Source organism: Ascaphus truei, chromosome 7 (genome assembly GCF_040206685.1).
Source record: "Ascaphus truei isolate aAscTru1 chromosome 7, aAscTru1.hap1, whole genome shotgun sequence".
In the NCBI taxonomy this organism is placed as follows: Eukaryota; Metazoa; Chordata; class Amphibia; order Anura; family Ascaphidae; genus Ascaphus; species Ascaphus truei.
In genome coordinates, this window is record NC_134489.1 from 41,397,449 (window position 1) to 41,415,482 (window position 18,034).

The 18,034-nt window shown below is 47.2% G+C and overlaps 1 protein-coding gene and 1 long non-coding RNA gene across 2 annotated transcripts; both read right to left on the minus strand.

Moving 5' to 3' along the window:
• Nucleotides 1-572: 572 nt before the first annotated feature.
• On the minus strand, nucleotides 573-13,301 carry AQP10 (aquaporin 10). The gene is made up of 6 exons (XM_075607952.1): nucleotides 13,158-13,301; nucleotides 10,377-10,503; nucleotides 8,251-8,388; nucleotides 7,152-7,270; nucleotides 1,707-1,924; nucleotides 573-1,013 (listed from the first exon to the last, which is right to left on the minus strand). Exons 1-6 carry the CDS (start codon nucleotides 13,260-13,262, stop codon nucleotides 800-802), a joined length of 921 nt encoding a protein of 306 aa, XP_075464067.1. The 5' UTR covers nucleotides 13,263-13,301; the 3' UTR covers nucleotides 573-799.
• An 817-nt stretch (nucleotides 13,302-14,118) lies between these two features.
• Nucleotides 14,119-16,818, minus strand: LOC142498524 (uncharacterized). Its single transcript, XR_012802454.1, has 3 exons — nucleotides 16,509-16,818; nucleotides 15,278-15,369; nucleotides 14,119-14,169 (listed from the first exon to the last, which is right to left on the minus strand). It is a non-coding gene; the product is annotated as an uncharacterized LOC142498524 (long non-coding RNA).
• Nucleotides 16,819-18,034: the final 1,216 nt, after the last annotated feature.

The window sequence follows — 18,034 nt, forward strand, 5'->3', positions numbered from 1 at the left end:
TTATACTCGCAATTGGATACACAGAACCTATAGTAGTCGCTCCCAACCGGCTTTAGACCTCTGCCAGATAGTGCTGTACACTGAGAGACACTGGTATATGCTCCCCTTTGCTGACCAGCTATATTAATAGAGTGGTAATTTGGATGCTTGATTCTAGGTGCTATATGTACACCATTATTATTGCGCATAGATCGGCATATGGTGATTAACAATACATTAGCACCACAAGAGGGTAACATTCCCAATCTGATTTTAATATTTGTCATTTATGTGTTCATTCGCCGTTGTCTGTATCATTAATAACATTTTATTTTTTTGCCAATTTGGCTTTTAGTGCTATCCGTCCCCGCGCAGGGCTGGGAGCGGCTACTTTAGGTTCTGTGTATCCAATTGCGAGTATAATATATAAGTATTACACTATCGTTACCTACTCCTTTGGACTGAGTGCAGTAAATAGGGTTCTGTTTGGGTGAATCCTATTTCACCCGTTGTGTTTATATTTGTACAGATAGTTACATGAGATGCAAAGACAATGCACAAAGCGCTAGAAAGAAATTCCTGTCCAGAAGAGCTTGCGATCTAGACATTTAGTGGGAGAAAATTCATTACATTAGTGAGTCAGTATAAACACTGAAGAGGAAGCAGCAATCATAGCACGAGGTTTGGGAGTACCATGAGTAGAATCGAGTGCAGGAGGTTTACTAGAGCTAGTCTGTCCATGCTCGTGATAACTGCCCCTTGCCAATAGCCGAGACTCCCCTGCTGAAGTGAAAACATCGTCCCTGTTGGTCTCCAGACCTCACAGGCGGTGAGAGAGAGAGTTGTCAGTCTTTATGGTGAACACTTGGATCTCCTTCTTGTTCTCCGGATGCGTGTCCTGTGCTGGGCTCCTCGCATCTTCACTTGGAGACTCCGGGTGATGGAATTCCACAAAAAGCTGGTACAGAACGGATCCCAGAACAGCCCCAACACACGGTGCCACCACAGGTACCCACCACCAGCTGTTACCAGCTCTGCCGGAGAGAGGTAGAGTCGGATTGTCATTCCTCCCAACTCGAGACTCGGCCCCAGCTCCCTGTCATCCTGGGCGTCATCTTCCCCAGGCACACAACAATTAGACTGTAAGCTCTTTGCGGCAGAGACTCAATGCGCCTGCAAATTCTATGTACAGAATAAACTGGAGAGAAATATTCTTACTATATATTAATATCATGACTATATATCCTTTAAATTTTCCAGAAATACATTCTTAAAATTAAGGTTATTTCATAGGTACCACAGTTCTATCCTTCCTGTAAATGATTATAAGGTTGAGTGGTAGAACATCTGTCTGGTTATTTCATAGGTACGCTTCATTCTGCCCTGCTTGGGGTTCTTCTCATTGTAAAAAATCAGGTGCCCTGTGATTGGCTCAATCAGACATTACATATCCAGATTAATATCAAACCAGCTAACCTGCTCTTAAGCATGTTCCATTCATCAAAGTTCCTCCTCCTCCTCGGAGGGTCGGGGATCAGGAGGAGAGTTTGTCTGGGCCCTCAGGCAGCAGAAGGTTTAATAGGGCTATTGCTAAAAGTGGCCCTCAATGACTGGATCTCTGATCTCAGATGAGTTAATTGAATGAATCCCAAATTAGAGGACCCTCATCTGATAAGTACGTATCAGCAACACCACCGACATCGGTTTCCTCTTATTACATCACTTACCTGAAGACGTCCGCACCCCATCCCGCCACGTAGGTGAACAGCCGCGGTCCAAAATCCCTTGTGGGGTTAATGGGGTATCCGCAGTTGGAACCCATCGAGAGCCCGATAGAGAAAACCAACATGCCCACCAGAACAGGTTCAAACCCTTGTGGGGCGGGCTTATTCCTGGAGTCTCCAATGGCAAGAATGCCAACCATCAGCATGGCGGTGCCCATCACCTGCGGGCAGAACAGACTTGTTTTCCTGTCCGTCTCACTGATATTTAACATCCTTGATATCATAGACTTCAACGGAGCCTCACTGAGAAGTGTCACCAGTTTTCCATTAAAAATGTCCTTTTTTGGTCAAGAGCCTCCAAATTATGGACGCTGACAGTCGGAATGATCTCAAACTCAGTCCGCACGTCTGTAATTCTCCTGTACCAGCCAGTAGGGGGCGCTGCAGTGAGTTAAACTGGCCTCAATGGCAGCAAAATGGTTACAGCAAGTTACTATGCAAATATTCAACACTTCACTGTTTCCAGGCCTCCCAGACTTATGTCGCAGGGGTTGTGGACAAATTGTACTACCTGTACCATCTATCCTGTACCCAAAAATCACGCTGCCTAGGAGTGACAATTTACTCCTCCCTTTTCTTCTCCATTCGTATGTATGTATGTATGTATGTATATCTTTATTTATATAGCGCCATTAATGTACATAGCGCTTCCCAGCAGTAATACACGTGACAATCATATAAATAACAAATCATACAAATAACACATCATGGGAATAAGTGCTTCAGATATAAAAGTGACATTTAGGAAATGGAGTCCCTGAGCTTACACTCTAATTGGTAGGTAGGAAGAATGTACAGAGACAGTAGGAATGGCGTTCTGGTAAGTGCGTCTGCAGGGGGCCAAAGTCAGTGTATGACATGTATAGTATCAGCCACGGAGCTACTCATATGCTTCCTTAAGCAGGTGTGTTTTGAGGTGGGTCTTAAAGGTGGATAGAGAGGGTGCTAGTCGGGTGTTGAGGGGAAGGGCATTCCAGAGGTGTGGGGCAGTCAGTGAGAAGGGTTTAAGGTGGTAGAGGGCTTTAGATACAAAAGGGGGTAGAAAGAAGACATCCTTGAGCAGAACGCAAGAGTCGGGATGGTGCATAGCGAGAAATTAGGGTGAGATGTAAGGAGGGGCAGAGGGGGGTATAGTGAGATATTAGGGGGAGATGTAAGGAGGAGCAGAGGGGGGTATAGTGAGATATTAGGGGGAGATGTAAGGAGGAGCAGAAGAGTGTAAAGCTTTAAAAGTGAGGAGGAGAATTGAGTGTGAGATGCATTTTATAACACACACCCGGTGAGACCGCCGTTAACAAATTTTGAAAGGCTCTGCGTGAGAGGCACAGACACGCGGGGACTGATTTCTACTCTGTACAGAGACGTGGTCGGTGCTGACAAAGACGACACAAATAAATCCAGATTTATGGCTCAATGGGAGTCAGATTTCAGGGCACACTAGAAGACGAGGACTGGACAGCGATATTCAAGGCCGCAGCCAGTAGTTCCATCTGCACGACATTGAAGGAGAACTCATATAAGGTTACGTTACGATGGTATCTCACCCCAGTTAGACTGGCTAAATTTGTATCGGGCTCTTCCCCGCTCTGCCCCAGGCAGTGCGGGGAAGATTTGGGACCCCTGTTCCGGAAGATTTCCCATCTTGCCCGAAAATAGTACCTGTTTGGATCCAAATCAGAGATTGGCTACAGAGGATTTTTTTGGGCCTCCAAATTCAGCTTGACCCGTGGCTGTTCTTGTTAAGCAAACCCACAAAGGATGTATCACGCTCGGGGAACAAATTAATTGCACACTTTGCAACAGCTATGAGGTGCGAGACCGCAGCATTATGGAATCAGAACGCAATTCCATCAATAGCAAAGATCAGAAACAGAATTTGGCTCATATGCCAGATGGAAAAGTTAACGAGTTTGGTTAATGACTCTGGCGATAAATTCCAAAAAGTCTGGCTGCCATGGCTGGCCCAGACAGATATCCAAGGGGTGAATGATGCCACCATTTGGCTGTGATTGATGCAAGTGAGTTCTCCTTTGATGGGCGGCCTGGGACAAGACGAGACGGGCTGACTTGTCGGTGGGCTCCCCCTTGTAGTACCGGTAATACGGGAGCAATACCGCTCAAGTGGATACAGGTGCGTCGTAGCGCAGAAGTGGCTATCAGCTGGTGGACGCGGCTCGAGAATGATCGGATCGACACTCTTCGCCTGACCCCCCCCCCCCCCCCCCACCATTCCTTCCCTCCCCTCTCTCCTTTGTAGTCCTGGTTTTGTTGCTGTGTTGTCTTGTTGTCTCCCCATCAAGTGATTTGTTTTATGTCGTACGTCCCAGATAGTTTTTTTTTTGTCTACACAAGACAGTCGTTGATATGTTTTCTTATGTATGTATACAAAAACCAATAAAAAATAAGTTAAAAAAAAAAAAAAAAAAAATGAGGAGGAGGAGAATTGAGTGTGAGATGCGGGATTTGATCGGAAGCCAGGAGGGTGATTTCAGCAGGGGAGACGCCGAGACAGATCTAGGAAAGAGTAGAGTTATTCTGGCAGCAGCGTTTAGGATAGATTGTAGGGGAGACAGGTGAGAGGCAGGAAGGCCGGACAGCAGGAGGTTACAGAAATCAAGACGGGAGAGAATGAGGGTCTGTGTCAGAAGGTTAGCAGTCGAGCAACAGAGCAACATTCATAGCATGGCTAAAATGTGTCACTTATTCCTCCATAAAATTGCCACGATCTGCCCTTTCCTCTGTGAATCTACTGATAAAACGTGAATGCATGCCCTTATCTTCCCCCGCCTGGATTACTGTAACATACTGCTAACAGGCCTCCATTACAACTTTCTCCTTTGCAATATATCCAAAATTCTGCAGCTTGAATAATTTAACTTTCTCCGTAAACAATCTCTGCTCATTTCCTCCTTAAATCCCTCTCCTCAACTCCCATCACATTTCAGATCACCCACAAAGTTCTCCTCCTTACCTTTAAGGCTCTCCTCTCATTTGCTCCTCCCTCTCGTTATGTCCCTGCTTGCCTCGTGCGCTCTACCCACAACTGTCTCCTCTCCACCCCTTTCACCTCTACTGCTCTCTCTCGCATTAATCCTTTCCCCCTCACTGCCCCTTACCTGTGGGACTCCCTCACACGCAGTATACCACAGGCACCTTCTCTCCCCACCTTTAAGTCAAACGTTAGAACTCACCTCTTACATGAAGCATCCCAATAGCCGGACTCCTGGCTACTGTCCCACACCCACAGTCACCCCTACCAACCATCGTGGCCAAGCACTGCCATCTACTGCAATTACCCACCATCAAGGCCAGGCGCTGCCATCTACTGCATTTACCCACCATCAAGGCCAGGTGCCAGGGCCGTTTTAAGACCTTCGTAGGCCCTAGGCATCTTTTATTTCCAGAGGCCTGTGTGTCCGATATTTTTACTCATTTTTGTGCTAATTTCATCGTTTGCTTGTTTCTTTCGATTCTAGCGATATTTGGCATCGATACTTTTGTTTCGATATTTAAAGGTATCGATACTTCGAAGGCATTTTAAATTAAAATTTGCTGTTTTCTCTTATTTTGTGATTTTTTTTGTTTAGGTATTTTTTCAAGTGAAATATTGTAGGCCCTAAAAGGTTCGTAGGCCCCAGGCACTGCGCCTAGTCGGCCTAATGTATAAAGCGGCCCTGCCAGATGCTGCCATCTACTGCACTTATTCCGTCTCCTGCTGTCTCTGTTAGGGCTGTTATATACAGCAGGCGGCCGCGCGTTACTATGCGAACGCGCATGCATGTGCCGCATGCTTTTCCTGTCTATAGAGCCGGGAGCTGCAGGTAATGTATATATGTGTGTATGTGTGTGTATGTGTGTGTGCATGGGTTGTGTGAGTGAAAGTAAGTCCTAAATAAGATTTTTTTAAAGAAAAAAAAGTTTAATAAATATTTTTTTTTTTTAGTTCTGCAATCATTGACACACACACACACACACACACACACACACACACACACACACACACACACACGCATACACACACATACATACATTTGAGCGCAGGCAGTGGTGCGAAAAGATGATTTTCCTCATCTTCGCCGCTGTCTGTCGGCTCCCCTCTCCCCGCCGTGCGCACGCGCGGCCCTTGTATAGAAAGGCTGACTAACGTCAGCCAACTAAAATTCCGCGCGCAGCACGCGCCCGGCACTATAGAACGTGCCTAAGTCTTCCAACATACCACTTAGATTGTAAGCTCTCCGGGGCAGGGATTTCCTTTCCTATTGTCTGATCTTGTTTGTTGCACTTAATTCCCTGTACTGTAGTTTGTCTTTGGTAAAGCCCCGAGTACACTGTGGGCTCTATCTAAATAATATAGCAATGTTCTGGAGAAAGGTTGTAGAATTCATTAAGACTATTACAGAAATTGAGATGCCACTAAATCCGGTAATATTAGTCCTGGCAAAACCTATAGATAACATTAACCATCACCCCCAGAACGATAATTACGCGTATGCTGACAGCCGCCATAGGCGCTATAGCTGCATCATGGGAAAAATAAACCCGCAATCATTGCCAATCCTAACTCACAGAATTGAGGCGGTCACTCGTCTGGAGAAAACTTGCGGCCCCCCTGAGTCACGACCTCCGCCGTTCCTGCAAGATTTGGGATCCCTGTTCCGGAAGATTTCCCATCCACCCGAGAGATGTAAACGGTGTCAGTGTGAGAGAATGTCACATCTCATACTCGCGTCCAAGACAAAAAGTAGACAGGATAGACCAGGGGCGGGCAACTCCAGTCCTCAAGAGTCACCACCAGGTCAGGTTTTCAGGATATCCCTGCTTCAGCACAGGTGGCTCAATCAGTCCCTGCTTCAGCACAAGTGGCCCAATCAGTGACTCAGTCTTCGACTGGGCAACTCCAGTCCTCAAGGGCCACCAACAGATCGAAGACTGAGCCACTGATTGAGCCAGCTGTGCTGAAGCAGGGATATCCCTAACACCTGGCCTGTTGGTGGCCCTTGAGGACTGGAGTTGGCCGCTCCTGCTAACTGCATTGAACTCATAATATTAGTACCTAGTCCCTGATCACGTCCTATTCTTTAAAAAAATGATTTAAAAAGGATGAGTTTCTTAATCCCTAGCATCTGAGGTTGCCATGGTAACCGCCACACTGCACTGGGCTTCGGGGAGAGCCTCATTTTTACGTCCCGGACACTTAATATTTCGCTTTTACCCCCCTGCCAGCACAGACAGGGTGGTGAGAGGAGGGATGGGGGCAGAATTTGGGGTTTCTTGCTCACCCCTTTTATTCCTTTATGACAATTTCAGTTTGAATGTAGAGCTAACTTCTTTTTTTACACTATAAGAAGGAACTCCTGCCCCGAAGAGCTTACACTCTTATTATCTCACCTGATCCAGGAAGCCGTTGCGGATACTCAGGTACGGGGCCGGGTAGGTAGCAAAGATAGAAGCAGTCTCCCTGGGGCCAATGACCGTTAGGTTCCCGCTGCTGTAATGCTGGATGGCATCTGAAGCAAAGAAAGGCAGATAGAAGAGTCCAAAAGAATAGGATTATTAGTTTGCAGGGAGAGAGAGAGAAGAGAGAGGCAGAGGGGCACGGGCAGAGGGGCACGGCCACAGAGGGGCACAGGAACAGAGAGGCACGGGCAAAGGGGCATGGGCAGAGGGGCACGGGCACAGCGTGGCACAGGCAGAGGGGCACGGCCACAGAGGGGCACAAGAACAGAGGGGAATAGGCAGAGGGGCACAAGAACAGAGGGGTATAGGCAGAGGGGCATGGCCACAGAGGGGCACAGGAACAGAAGGGCATGGGCACAGAGGGGTATAGGCAGAGGGGAATGGGCACAGAGGGGTACAGGAAGAGGGGCACGGGCAGAGGGGCACAGGTACAGAGGCACGGGCAGAGGGGCATGGGCAGAGGGGCACAGGTACAGAGGCATGGGCAGAGGGGCACAGGCAGAGGGGCACGAGCAGAGGGGCACGGGTACAGAGGCACAGGCAGAGGGGCACAGGCAGAGGGGCATGGGCAGAGGGGCACGGATACAGAGGCATGGGCAGAGGGGCACGAATAGATGGGCACAGACAGAGCGGCATGGGCAGAGGGGCATGGCCAGAAGAGAACTGAAGTTGGCCACTCCTGGTGTCAAGGGAGAGATATCATCAGGGAGAGGATAAAAAGAGAGAGGACAAAAATTGACGGGTGAGGGGAAGAGGAGAGACGGGCAGAGAAGGAGATGAGAAGAAGAAGGTGCTGCGCAGGCGGGTGAAATGTTATATTAATCTGAAATGGAGAGAGAGACATATAACAAGGCGGAGGTGGGGACAGAAAAGATCGAGGGAGGAGATAAGGATGGAGATGAGATAACATGAGATAGAGAATGTGAGTCATGGTAAAAAGTGTAATGAGGAAACAGAGAGAGAGAGATGAGCAGATAAAGGTGAGTGACAGGTCTGTTACAGGAGGGGGGGGGGGTAATTATCATCTTACCATAATATAAGGCGAAGGCGGCAGCCGCCCCCGTGAAGGATCCCACCAGCTGGATAAACACATATAGGGGAAGTTTCCTCCAGGGGAAGCGGCCCAGGACGCACAGGCTGAGAGAGTATGCTGGGTTCAGGTGTCCTCCTGGAAGAGACCCCCAGATGGGCAGGATAAGTGGCCCAAGATAACCCCCAATCTAAACAAACACTTCCTATTGCCTCTGTCAGACATAACGCTACCTAACACCTGGAACATCAGCCCTGGGGCCACAGGAACATATTCTCTGGCACAGAGAGGCCTGCAACGTACAGTGGTGTGAAAAAGAAAGTACACCCTCTTTGAATTCTATGGTTTTACATATCAGGACATAATAACAATCATCTGTTCCTTAGCAGGTCTTAAAATTAGGTAAATACAACCTCAGATGAACAACAACACATGACATATTACACTGTCATGATTTATTTAACAAAAATAAAGCCAAAATGGAGAAGCCACATGGGAAAAACTAAGTACACCTTATCATTCAATAGCTTGTAGAACAAACTTAAGCAGCAATAACTTGAAGTAATCGTTTTCTGTATGACTTTATCAGTCTCACATCGTTGTGGAGGAATTTTGGCCCACCCTTCTTTACAACGTTGCTTTAGTCCATTGAGGTTTGTGGGCACTTGTTTATGCCCAGCTCTCTTAAGGTCCAGCCACAGCATTTCAATCAGGTTGAGATCTGGACTTTGACTGGGCCATTGCAACACCTTGATTCTTTTCCTTTTCAGCAATGCTGATTTAGATTTGCTGGTGTGCTTGGGATCATTGTCCTGTTGCATGACCCAATTTCGGCCAAGCTTTAGCTGTTGGACAGATGGCCTCACATTTGACTCTAGAATACTTTGGTATACAGAGGAGTTCATGGTCGACACAATAACTGCAAGGTTCCCAGATCCTGTGGCTGCAAAACAAGCCCAAATCATCACCCCTCCACCACCGTGTTTGACAGTTGGTATGAGGTGTTTGTGCTGATATGCTGTGTTTGGTTTTCGCCAAACGTGGCGCTGTGCATTATGGCCAAACATCTCCAGTTTGGTTTCGTCTGTCCAAAGGACATTGTTCCAGAAGTCTTGTGGTTTGTTCAGATGCAACTTTGCAAACCTAAGCAGTGTTGCCATGTTCTTTTTAGAGGTTTCTCCTGGCAACCCTTCCAAACAAACCATACTTGTTCAGTCTTTTTCTAATTGTACTGTTATGACTTTAACATTTAACATGCTAACTGAGGCCTGTAGTGTCTGAGATGTAATTCTTGTTTTTTTTGCAATTTCTCTGAGCATTGCACGGTCTGACCTTGGGGTGAATTTGCTGGGACGTTCACTCCTGGGAAGATTGGCAACTGTCTTGAATGTTTTCCACTTTTGAATAATCTTTCTCACTGTAGAATGATGGACTTAAATTTTTTGGAAATGGCCTTATAACCCTCCCAGATTGATGGGCAGCAACAATTGCTTCTCTAAGATCATTGCTGATGTCTTTCCTCCTTGGCATTGTGTTAACACACACCTGAATGCTCCGACCAGCAAACTGCTAAAACTTTGGCTTTTATAGAGGTGGTCACACTTGCTGATTAGGGCATTTGATTAGCAGCACCTGTCTGCTACTTAGCATCTTAATTCCTATGGAAGCAGTAAGGGTGTACTTAGTTTTTCACACATGGCTTCTCCATTTTGGCTTTATTTTTGTTAACTAAATCATGACACAGTGTAATATGTCGTGTTGTTGTTCATCTGAGGTTGTATTTACCTAATTTTAAGACCTGCTAAGGAACAAATGATTGTTATTATTTCCTGATATGTAAAACCATAAAATTCAAAGAGGGTGTACTTTCTTTTTCACACAACTGTAAATAATACCTTCAAGGCTGCTTCAATGTTCTGGGATTTCCCCCAAAATATTATTTGGAAGGGACAATGTGACAGCGAATACAGTAGATTGGTATGGAGGATGTGAAAGGACAGAGGCTCAGGATAAAATCTCATTCAATAAATGGATTTATAATATTTAAAGAACTGCATCTCCACTCGGGCCGACTGACCCAGACCCCCCGTCTGGTCCCACTTTGCTCCGACAGTCTGTTATCTTACCTGAGACCCCCCCTGAGATGTATATCGCCATGGTGACAGCCAGTGCCCCTGCCAGGTACATGCAGAAGAAGTTACCCTTGGAGTTCAGGCTGGTGACGCCTTGCGCAGTGGCTCCGATGGTGATCAGCTGAGGACAGAGAGGTGGAGGTGACACACAGCATGGAGATAACAAAGCACAGTGACATGTCCACGGTCTCCAGAGCACATGGGATACAGAGCTCAGACAGCTGCAGAGCACACAATGCAAAGCGAGGGATCTGCAGAGCTCAAGGATCTGCAGAGCATGGAGACCTGCAGAGCACACAACATAAAGCATGGGGACCTGCATAGTATGGAGACATGCAGAGCACACGGAGTGGCAGAGCATTGAGACCTGCAGAGCACAAGGATCTGCAGAGCATGGAGACCCACAGAGCACACAATGCAAAGCACAGGGACCTGCAGAGCACACAATGCAAAGCAAGGGACCTGCAGAGCACACGGATTGGCAGAGCATTGAAACCTGCAGAGCACAAGGATCTGCAGAGCATGGAGACCTGCAGAGCACACAATGCAAAGCAAGGGACCTGCAGAGCTCAAGGATCTGCAGAGCATGGAGACCTGCAGAGCACAAGGATCTGCAGAGCATGGAGACCCACAGAGCACACAATGCAAAGCACAGGGACATGCAGAGCACACAATGCAAAGCACAGGGACATGCAGAGCACACAATGCAAAGCAAAGGGACCTGCAGAGCACACAATGTAAAGCATGGGGATCTGCAGAGCACAAGGATTGGCAGAGCATTGAGACCTGCAGAGCACAAGGATTGGCAGAGCATTGAGACCTGCAGAGCACACGGATTGGCAGAGCATGGAGACCCACAGAGCACACAATGCAAAACATGGGGACCTGCATAGTATGGAGACATGCAGAGCACACGGATTGGCAGAGCATTGAAAGCTGCAGAGCACAAGGATCTGCAGAGCATGGAGACCTGCAGAGCACAAGGATCTGCAGAGCATGGAGACCTGCAGAGCACAAGGATCTGCAGAGCATGGAGACCTGCAGAGCACAAGGATCTGCATAGTATGGAGACATGCAGAGCACACGGATTCGCAGAGCATTGAGACCTGCAGAGCACAAGGATCTGCAGAGCATGTAGACCCACAGAGCACACAATGCAAAGCACAGGGACCTGCAGAGCACAAGGATCTGCAGAGCATGGAGACCCGCAGAGCACAAGGATCTGCCAAGCATGGGGACCTGCGGAGCACACAATGCAAACCACACGGTCCTGTGTAGGGTATGAAGATATACAGAGCACAGGAATCTGCACAGCACAAACACTGCCGCAGAGAGACCTGCAGACCATGTAGATATGCAGAGCAGAGGGACCTGCATAGCACACAGACTGCAGATCACAGGAATTTGCAGAGCACATGGATGTGCAGAGCACAACAACCTGCGGAGCACAACAATCTATGGAGAACACATATCTGCGGAGCACAGGGATCTGCAGAGCACATGGATCTGCAGAGCACAGGGTTTGCAGAGCACAGGGATCTGTGAAGCACAGGGATCTGCAGACCACAGGGGTCTGTGACTGATGCACAGGGATCTGCAGAGCACAGGGATCTGGGGAGAAAAGGGATCTGTGGAGCAAAGGGATCTGCAGAGCACAGACAGACTTACCCAGACTTGTACCATTTTGTCTTGATACAAACCCCACAAAGCCGCCCAGGCAGAAACCGAACCGGCAATCTTGTATATGTGAGACCACCACCCCGTGCTGCCCCCCACCTGAGCCCTGGCCAGAAACAGGTGACATATACTGGGATTTTATCAATACACTTTCGCTTGTCTAATTTATCACGGCAGTGAAGGGGTTAAAATGGTGGCTTCGTGTCCTTTTTCAAGGTTGTTCATTGGCCGCTCAGGGATGGTGGTTTCTGATTGGCCGTTGATATTCCCGGGAGGTTTATTAGGCTGAGTGCTGGGTTATCAGTGCTGTGCTGTGTCCCTTTTTATAGCTCACCTGATCATTTCAGCATTATCTCCTCTAATTACCCATAAAATAATAAAGTAGGGAGTTGTTATAACTAATAAACGCTCCTGGTTGCTTATTAGTTTACTTAGGGGAAAAATAAAAGTGATTACATTAACAGGTAGGGCAGATGATGCTTACTACATAACTTCATATTACATTTCATAGGACATTATATATACAAAGTCTGCTAAAGAACAACTGGTATTCTAGTATTTATAACACTGCACCCTATAATACAGCTACTCTCTGCTATTCCAGCAATGAGCCACTCACTGTACAGGCAGTCCTCGGTTATCCAGCGGAATCCGTTCTGGAAGTAGCGCTGGACAGTGACACCGTTGTAATGTGAGTCCCATGTTAATCAGTGGCGGTGAGCGTTGGATAATGCATTCCGGTGTAGAAAAATGGCCTGTAGGGTTGCATTGTAAAGCGCTGGATATGCCATTCGTTGTAAAGTGAAACGTTGGATAGCGAGGACTACCTGTACACAGAGCGCACTGTCACTGTACCTCAATCCTGCTCCACACCTTCCTCTGCTATTCCAGCAATAACCCCCTATATACTGTACACAGCAGTCACTGCACTTCAATAATGCTCAACAGTTCCCCCTCCTATTGCAGCAATGACCCCCTATACACACAGCTCTGCCACTGTACCTTAATCCTGCAGCTCCCCCTCCTATCCCAGCACTGACCCCCCCTATAACACTTGCACATATCTGCCTTACATCTGCGTGTTACTCAGTTACTCACAAGCAGCACAAACACCCCAAGGAACTCTGCCAGGCATTCTCGAGCGATAGGATTCCTTAGTCTCAGCCACTTCTGCGCCCAGCGCCTGACGCGCCCCTGTGCCATCCCAGAAGGGTGCCAGCCTCCGTAGAAAGGACGGAGAGGGGGTACGGGCTCCTTATATATCCCCAGAGCCTCCCTATCACAGGGGAGAGATAAGAGGGTCACAGCAGCCAGCGCCAGTGGGTTGAATATCATTTGTGCTGACAGTGCCAATAATGGGCAGGAATGTTAAATCATAGCGAGAGTCATACAGAGTTAATACTGTACTCAGAATTATCTCTGCAACACTGCAGACCTCAGACTCCCAAGATCCAGGTCAGAGACAGAAAGTGATTGCAGTGATTAGCCCACGCTACCTGACCACGTCATCAGCTGACAGGTAGCAGTGTCATAGGTTGTGATATATTCCAGTGGTGCTGAACTCCAGTCCTCAAGACCCCAACCCCCCGCTCCCCCCCCCAAGACTTCAGATTTTCAGGGTATCACTGCTTCAGCACAGGTGGCACAATCAGTTCCTGCGTCAGCACAGGTTGCTCAATCAGTGGCTCAGTCTTTGACTGAGACACTGATTAAGCCACCTGCGCTGAAGCTGGGATATCCTGAAAATCTGATCTGTTGGGGGCTCTTCAGGACTGGAGTTGAGCACCACTGACCAGGGACCAGCAGCATAGTCCTTCCTGTAATAATGTGGTCAGCGCTTTCCAGACCTCACAAGTGTCTACTTAGTGTCCCGTCATCCCACATCCAAAGTCTCAGCCTGTCAGCCGTGCAAAACGCTCTAACTTTGCACATTTATTGTTTATTTACATGTTTAACCTACTACACTCCACAAGGTTTGGCACTTAAAATCCAATCATCGTCTTTGACCTTTGAGGAAATTAGAGACATAAAGTTTCTAAAGAAAGAGACGTTTAGATACCTCCAGGTGAGACACGTTCTCCCTGCGTAGCATCCCCTGGACCACCAACACCTGGTTTGAATTAATATGCAAAAACAGATCTTAGCACAAAGGGGCTGATTTCCACCCTATACCAGTCCCCACTACTGTTAGAACAAGATAAACGTTTCTATAGGAAATAATGGGACGAGGAAATAGGAGACACGCTGGAGTGGGAGGACTGGGAAAAAGTCTGGGAGGCAATTAGAAAAGTTTCAATAAACACACTGATTAAGGATAACAGCTACAAACTCCTATTCCAGTGGTATCGCAGGCCGAAAAAATGAAACAGAATGTTTCCAACATCTTCCCCCCTGTGCTATAGAAATTGTGGGCAAATAGGAGGTATGCTGCATGTATGGTGGGAATGCAAGGATGTTAATGCCCCATGACAGTGGATTCCAACCTTTTTTTGTTAAGGAACCCTATGTGAAATTCTGAGGAACCCCCAACCCTCTCTAATAGCGCGTCTGAGATCAGATGCATTTGTAAGGAACCCCAACCCTCTCTAATAGCGCGTCTGAGATCAGATGCATTTTAAGGAACCCCAACCCTCTTTAATAGCGAGTCTGAGATCAGATGCATTGTAAGGAACCCCAACCCTCTCTAATAGCGCGTCTGAGATAAGATGCATTGCAAGGAACCCCATCCCTCTCTAATAGCGTGTCTGAGATCAGATGCATTGCGAGGAACCCCAACCCTCTCTAATAGCGCGTCTGAGATCAGATGCATTGCGAGGAACCCCAACCCTCTCTAATAGCGCGTCTAAGATCAGATGCATTGTAAGGAACCCCAACCCTCTCTAATAGTGCGTCTGAGATCAGATGCATTGTAAGGAACCCCAACCCTCTCTAATAGCGCGTCTGAGATCAGATGCATTGTAAGGAACCCCAACCCTCTCTAATAGCGCGTCTGAGATCAGATGCATTGTAAGTTCTTCTGTATTTGGTACAATTTTAAAAGGACTTTAAAATTGCAGGGAACACTTTAGGGTGCTCGGGGAACCCTGGTTGAAAAACACTCTATGCTGCATGGACTCAACTATATGCAATTAGCAAGAAAACGCAAACAATTAGCAAAAAAACAGATTAATACCAGAGCCATGAGAAGCCCAACTAAATAACCCTATTCCAGAACTCACCAAAACAGACAGGAAGTTAGTCACTTGCATATTTTCCGCCACTAGAACCATGATTGCGGCCAACTGGTAATATTAACCGGTCCCAGAAGTAGCTTTAATCGGAAACAAAATGTGGAAAGCCATGTATATGGGAAACTAACAGGATTCCTACATGATACGTTAGACATGGCAACCAAGGGATGGAAGCCACGGGGTAAAACATTCCCCAGCCCGAATGTACTGTTAGATCTATTAACAATAGAGAGAAGGCCGGTCCCGGTGCAGACCGATGCTACCTGTATGAACAGAAGCTATGCATGTAGTAAGTACATCTGCCAAAGCATATAAATCCCCCCCACCCCCCAGCAAGTAATCTTCGTAAAGTGTTTTCTGAATAACCCCCCACCCCCCTCTGATTTTATATATGATTACTGTGAAATAAACAATTTAAAATGTTGGGAAAATAAATCTGATCATTGTGTCAATTCCTCTTCCTGCTGTAAATCTCTGCGAGATAAATTGGTTTGAACCCCTTTTGTTCTCCAGTTTCTATCCATCAGGGATGAATCCGGAGTGTTGAAATGCTTATTAAAGTTGAACAAGCACCGAGAAGATTGTATAATATATTATATTTACATGATATATTGCGTCTTTAGTATCTGCTGAGGCTGTTCTATGACTTCTTCTGTTCCCTAACTCAGGGGGGCACAACTCCAGTCCTCAAGCCCCCCCAACAGTTCAGGTTTTCAGGATATCCTTGCTTCAGCACAGGTGGCTCAATCAGTCCCTGCTTAAGCACAGATGGTTCAATCAGAAGCCCAGTCTTTGACTGAGCCTCTGATTGAGCCACCTGTGCTGATGCTGGGATATCCTGAAAACCTGACCTGTTGGGGGGGGGGGGGGGTTGAGGACTGGAGTGGAGCACCCCTGTCCTAACTAGAGCTTCGTTTCAAAAGACACGTTCCCTCCTGCTCTCAGTATGACACACACATTATCTGTTTTCCCTTATTACTCTAAAGTAATTATTAATGATCTCTGATATCTAATGAACATACGGAGGAACCTTATCAGTTACGGCTGCTGCTGGAAAATGCAAAACAAACACAAGAACCAAATAAGTTTTCCGCCCCAATGGTACTAAGAGAACCGGACCGGCTGTGGATACCAGATCCAAGGACCTCCAGATTCAGCATCAGGAAATCAGATCCAGGAGGTGTAAAGTCATAACGAAAAAACCCCAGCTGTATCATACCAGAACCAACTGAATCCAGGCACTGGTACAACCTCATAAGCAGACCTCCTCTCCTCCGGTGCTGACACTCCGACCTTGAGCGGTCACTGTCACACAATGCTGTCACCTTGTTCCCGATGCTGAGGACATCGTCACTGTCTCTTCTCACTCTCTTGCCCTGTTACATTTTAGGTTTTCAGAACTTTCTTCCCCTCTTTCTCCAGCTTTCAATCAGTCGTCTCAGGCGGCCACACTATCCACTGTCACTCAGTCACTCTCTCACATGTAGTCTCTGCCTCATATATGCTCTCTCTAATGCCGTCTCTCTCTCTCCCTCTGTCCTTCCTGTGTGTCCATGGCCTGGCATGACCTAGTTAATTTTTACACCCCACGCACCTTGCCCCCCCCCCCCCCAGATCAAACATTAACCATTTAGGAGCCAGCAAGTCCTTTGTCTGCAGGTTCGGAGAAGCACACCCAATATTATACTTAGTGAGGACACTAAGGAACGCACCATGATGTGACATGGGACACATTACCCGTTTCATGCAGGGAAAATGCCATTTATTATATTGTCATCTAATTAGGATTAACTAATAATCTATGTCACCTAACTATAATTCATATAATACTAGTGCAAGGGGTCACCCACGGAGATTATAAGGCAAATGATACAATCAGCAGCCTGTGGGACTCGCTACCGTTGGATGTCGTAACTGCAAAGGGAGAAAGACTTATTCTTTGAGGGCAGGTCCACAAATGGCGGTAAGCAAGGGTGTGTGTGTAATTTGCACGCGTTGTCTGTCACCTCCTTAGGGCTAGCGCACCTTCGGCACTCTTTGAGGCTAGTGGATGACAGTTATCACACTAGAAATGGCTTGTGGTGGCAAAATACAGCGTTGACGCTGCGACATTTTGCCACCACAACCCAAATTGAAATTTCGGGCTGCAGTCGCGTCACGTGAGCTGGTTCAGCCAATAAAGGCGAACCCAATCGCCGCGACCCAACTCCTGCAGCTAGCTCACAGATCTCTGAGCTGCAAGAGCGCGCACGGAAGCGTGCGGCCGCAGCAGGCAGTGTGAGCTCGGCCTATATGCTTGGTGCAGGAATAAAATAAGGGGGGGGGGTGGGGGTAGGGTTCGCCCCCAAACTTTCCAATGCCGCAGAGTCAGACAGAATACCCGGCCTGACGGCTTCTCTTGGTGTTGGCACTTCCAATGCTCACCTACAATTACTTTATAATGAACAGGATATGTGAGCTGATGTTAGTAATATTCATGAAGTTCATTCTGTTTGCTGCGATGTCTTTAACAGTCATTTCAACGAACAAGGAAGCAAAAGAAACAGCGTAGCTACAAATACTGGGTTACAACAAATACAAATAAATTGTTGCTACAGGTAGGTGTAAATACTGCATATTTAAATAATACGCTAATTCACCAGTCTTAACTACGCTTCTGTCCTAGTCATACTTCCAAATTCTGCTAGACCTTTGTAATAGCCTAAACTTTGAGGGAGCTGCTGTTCATGGAACCTTTGGAGGGGC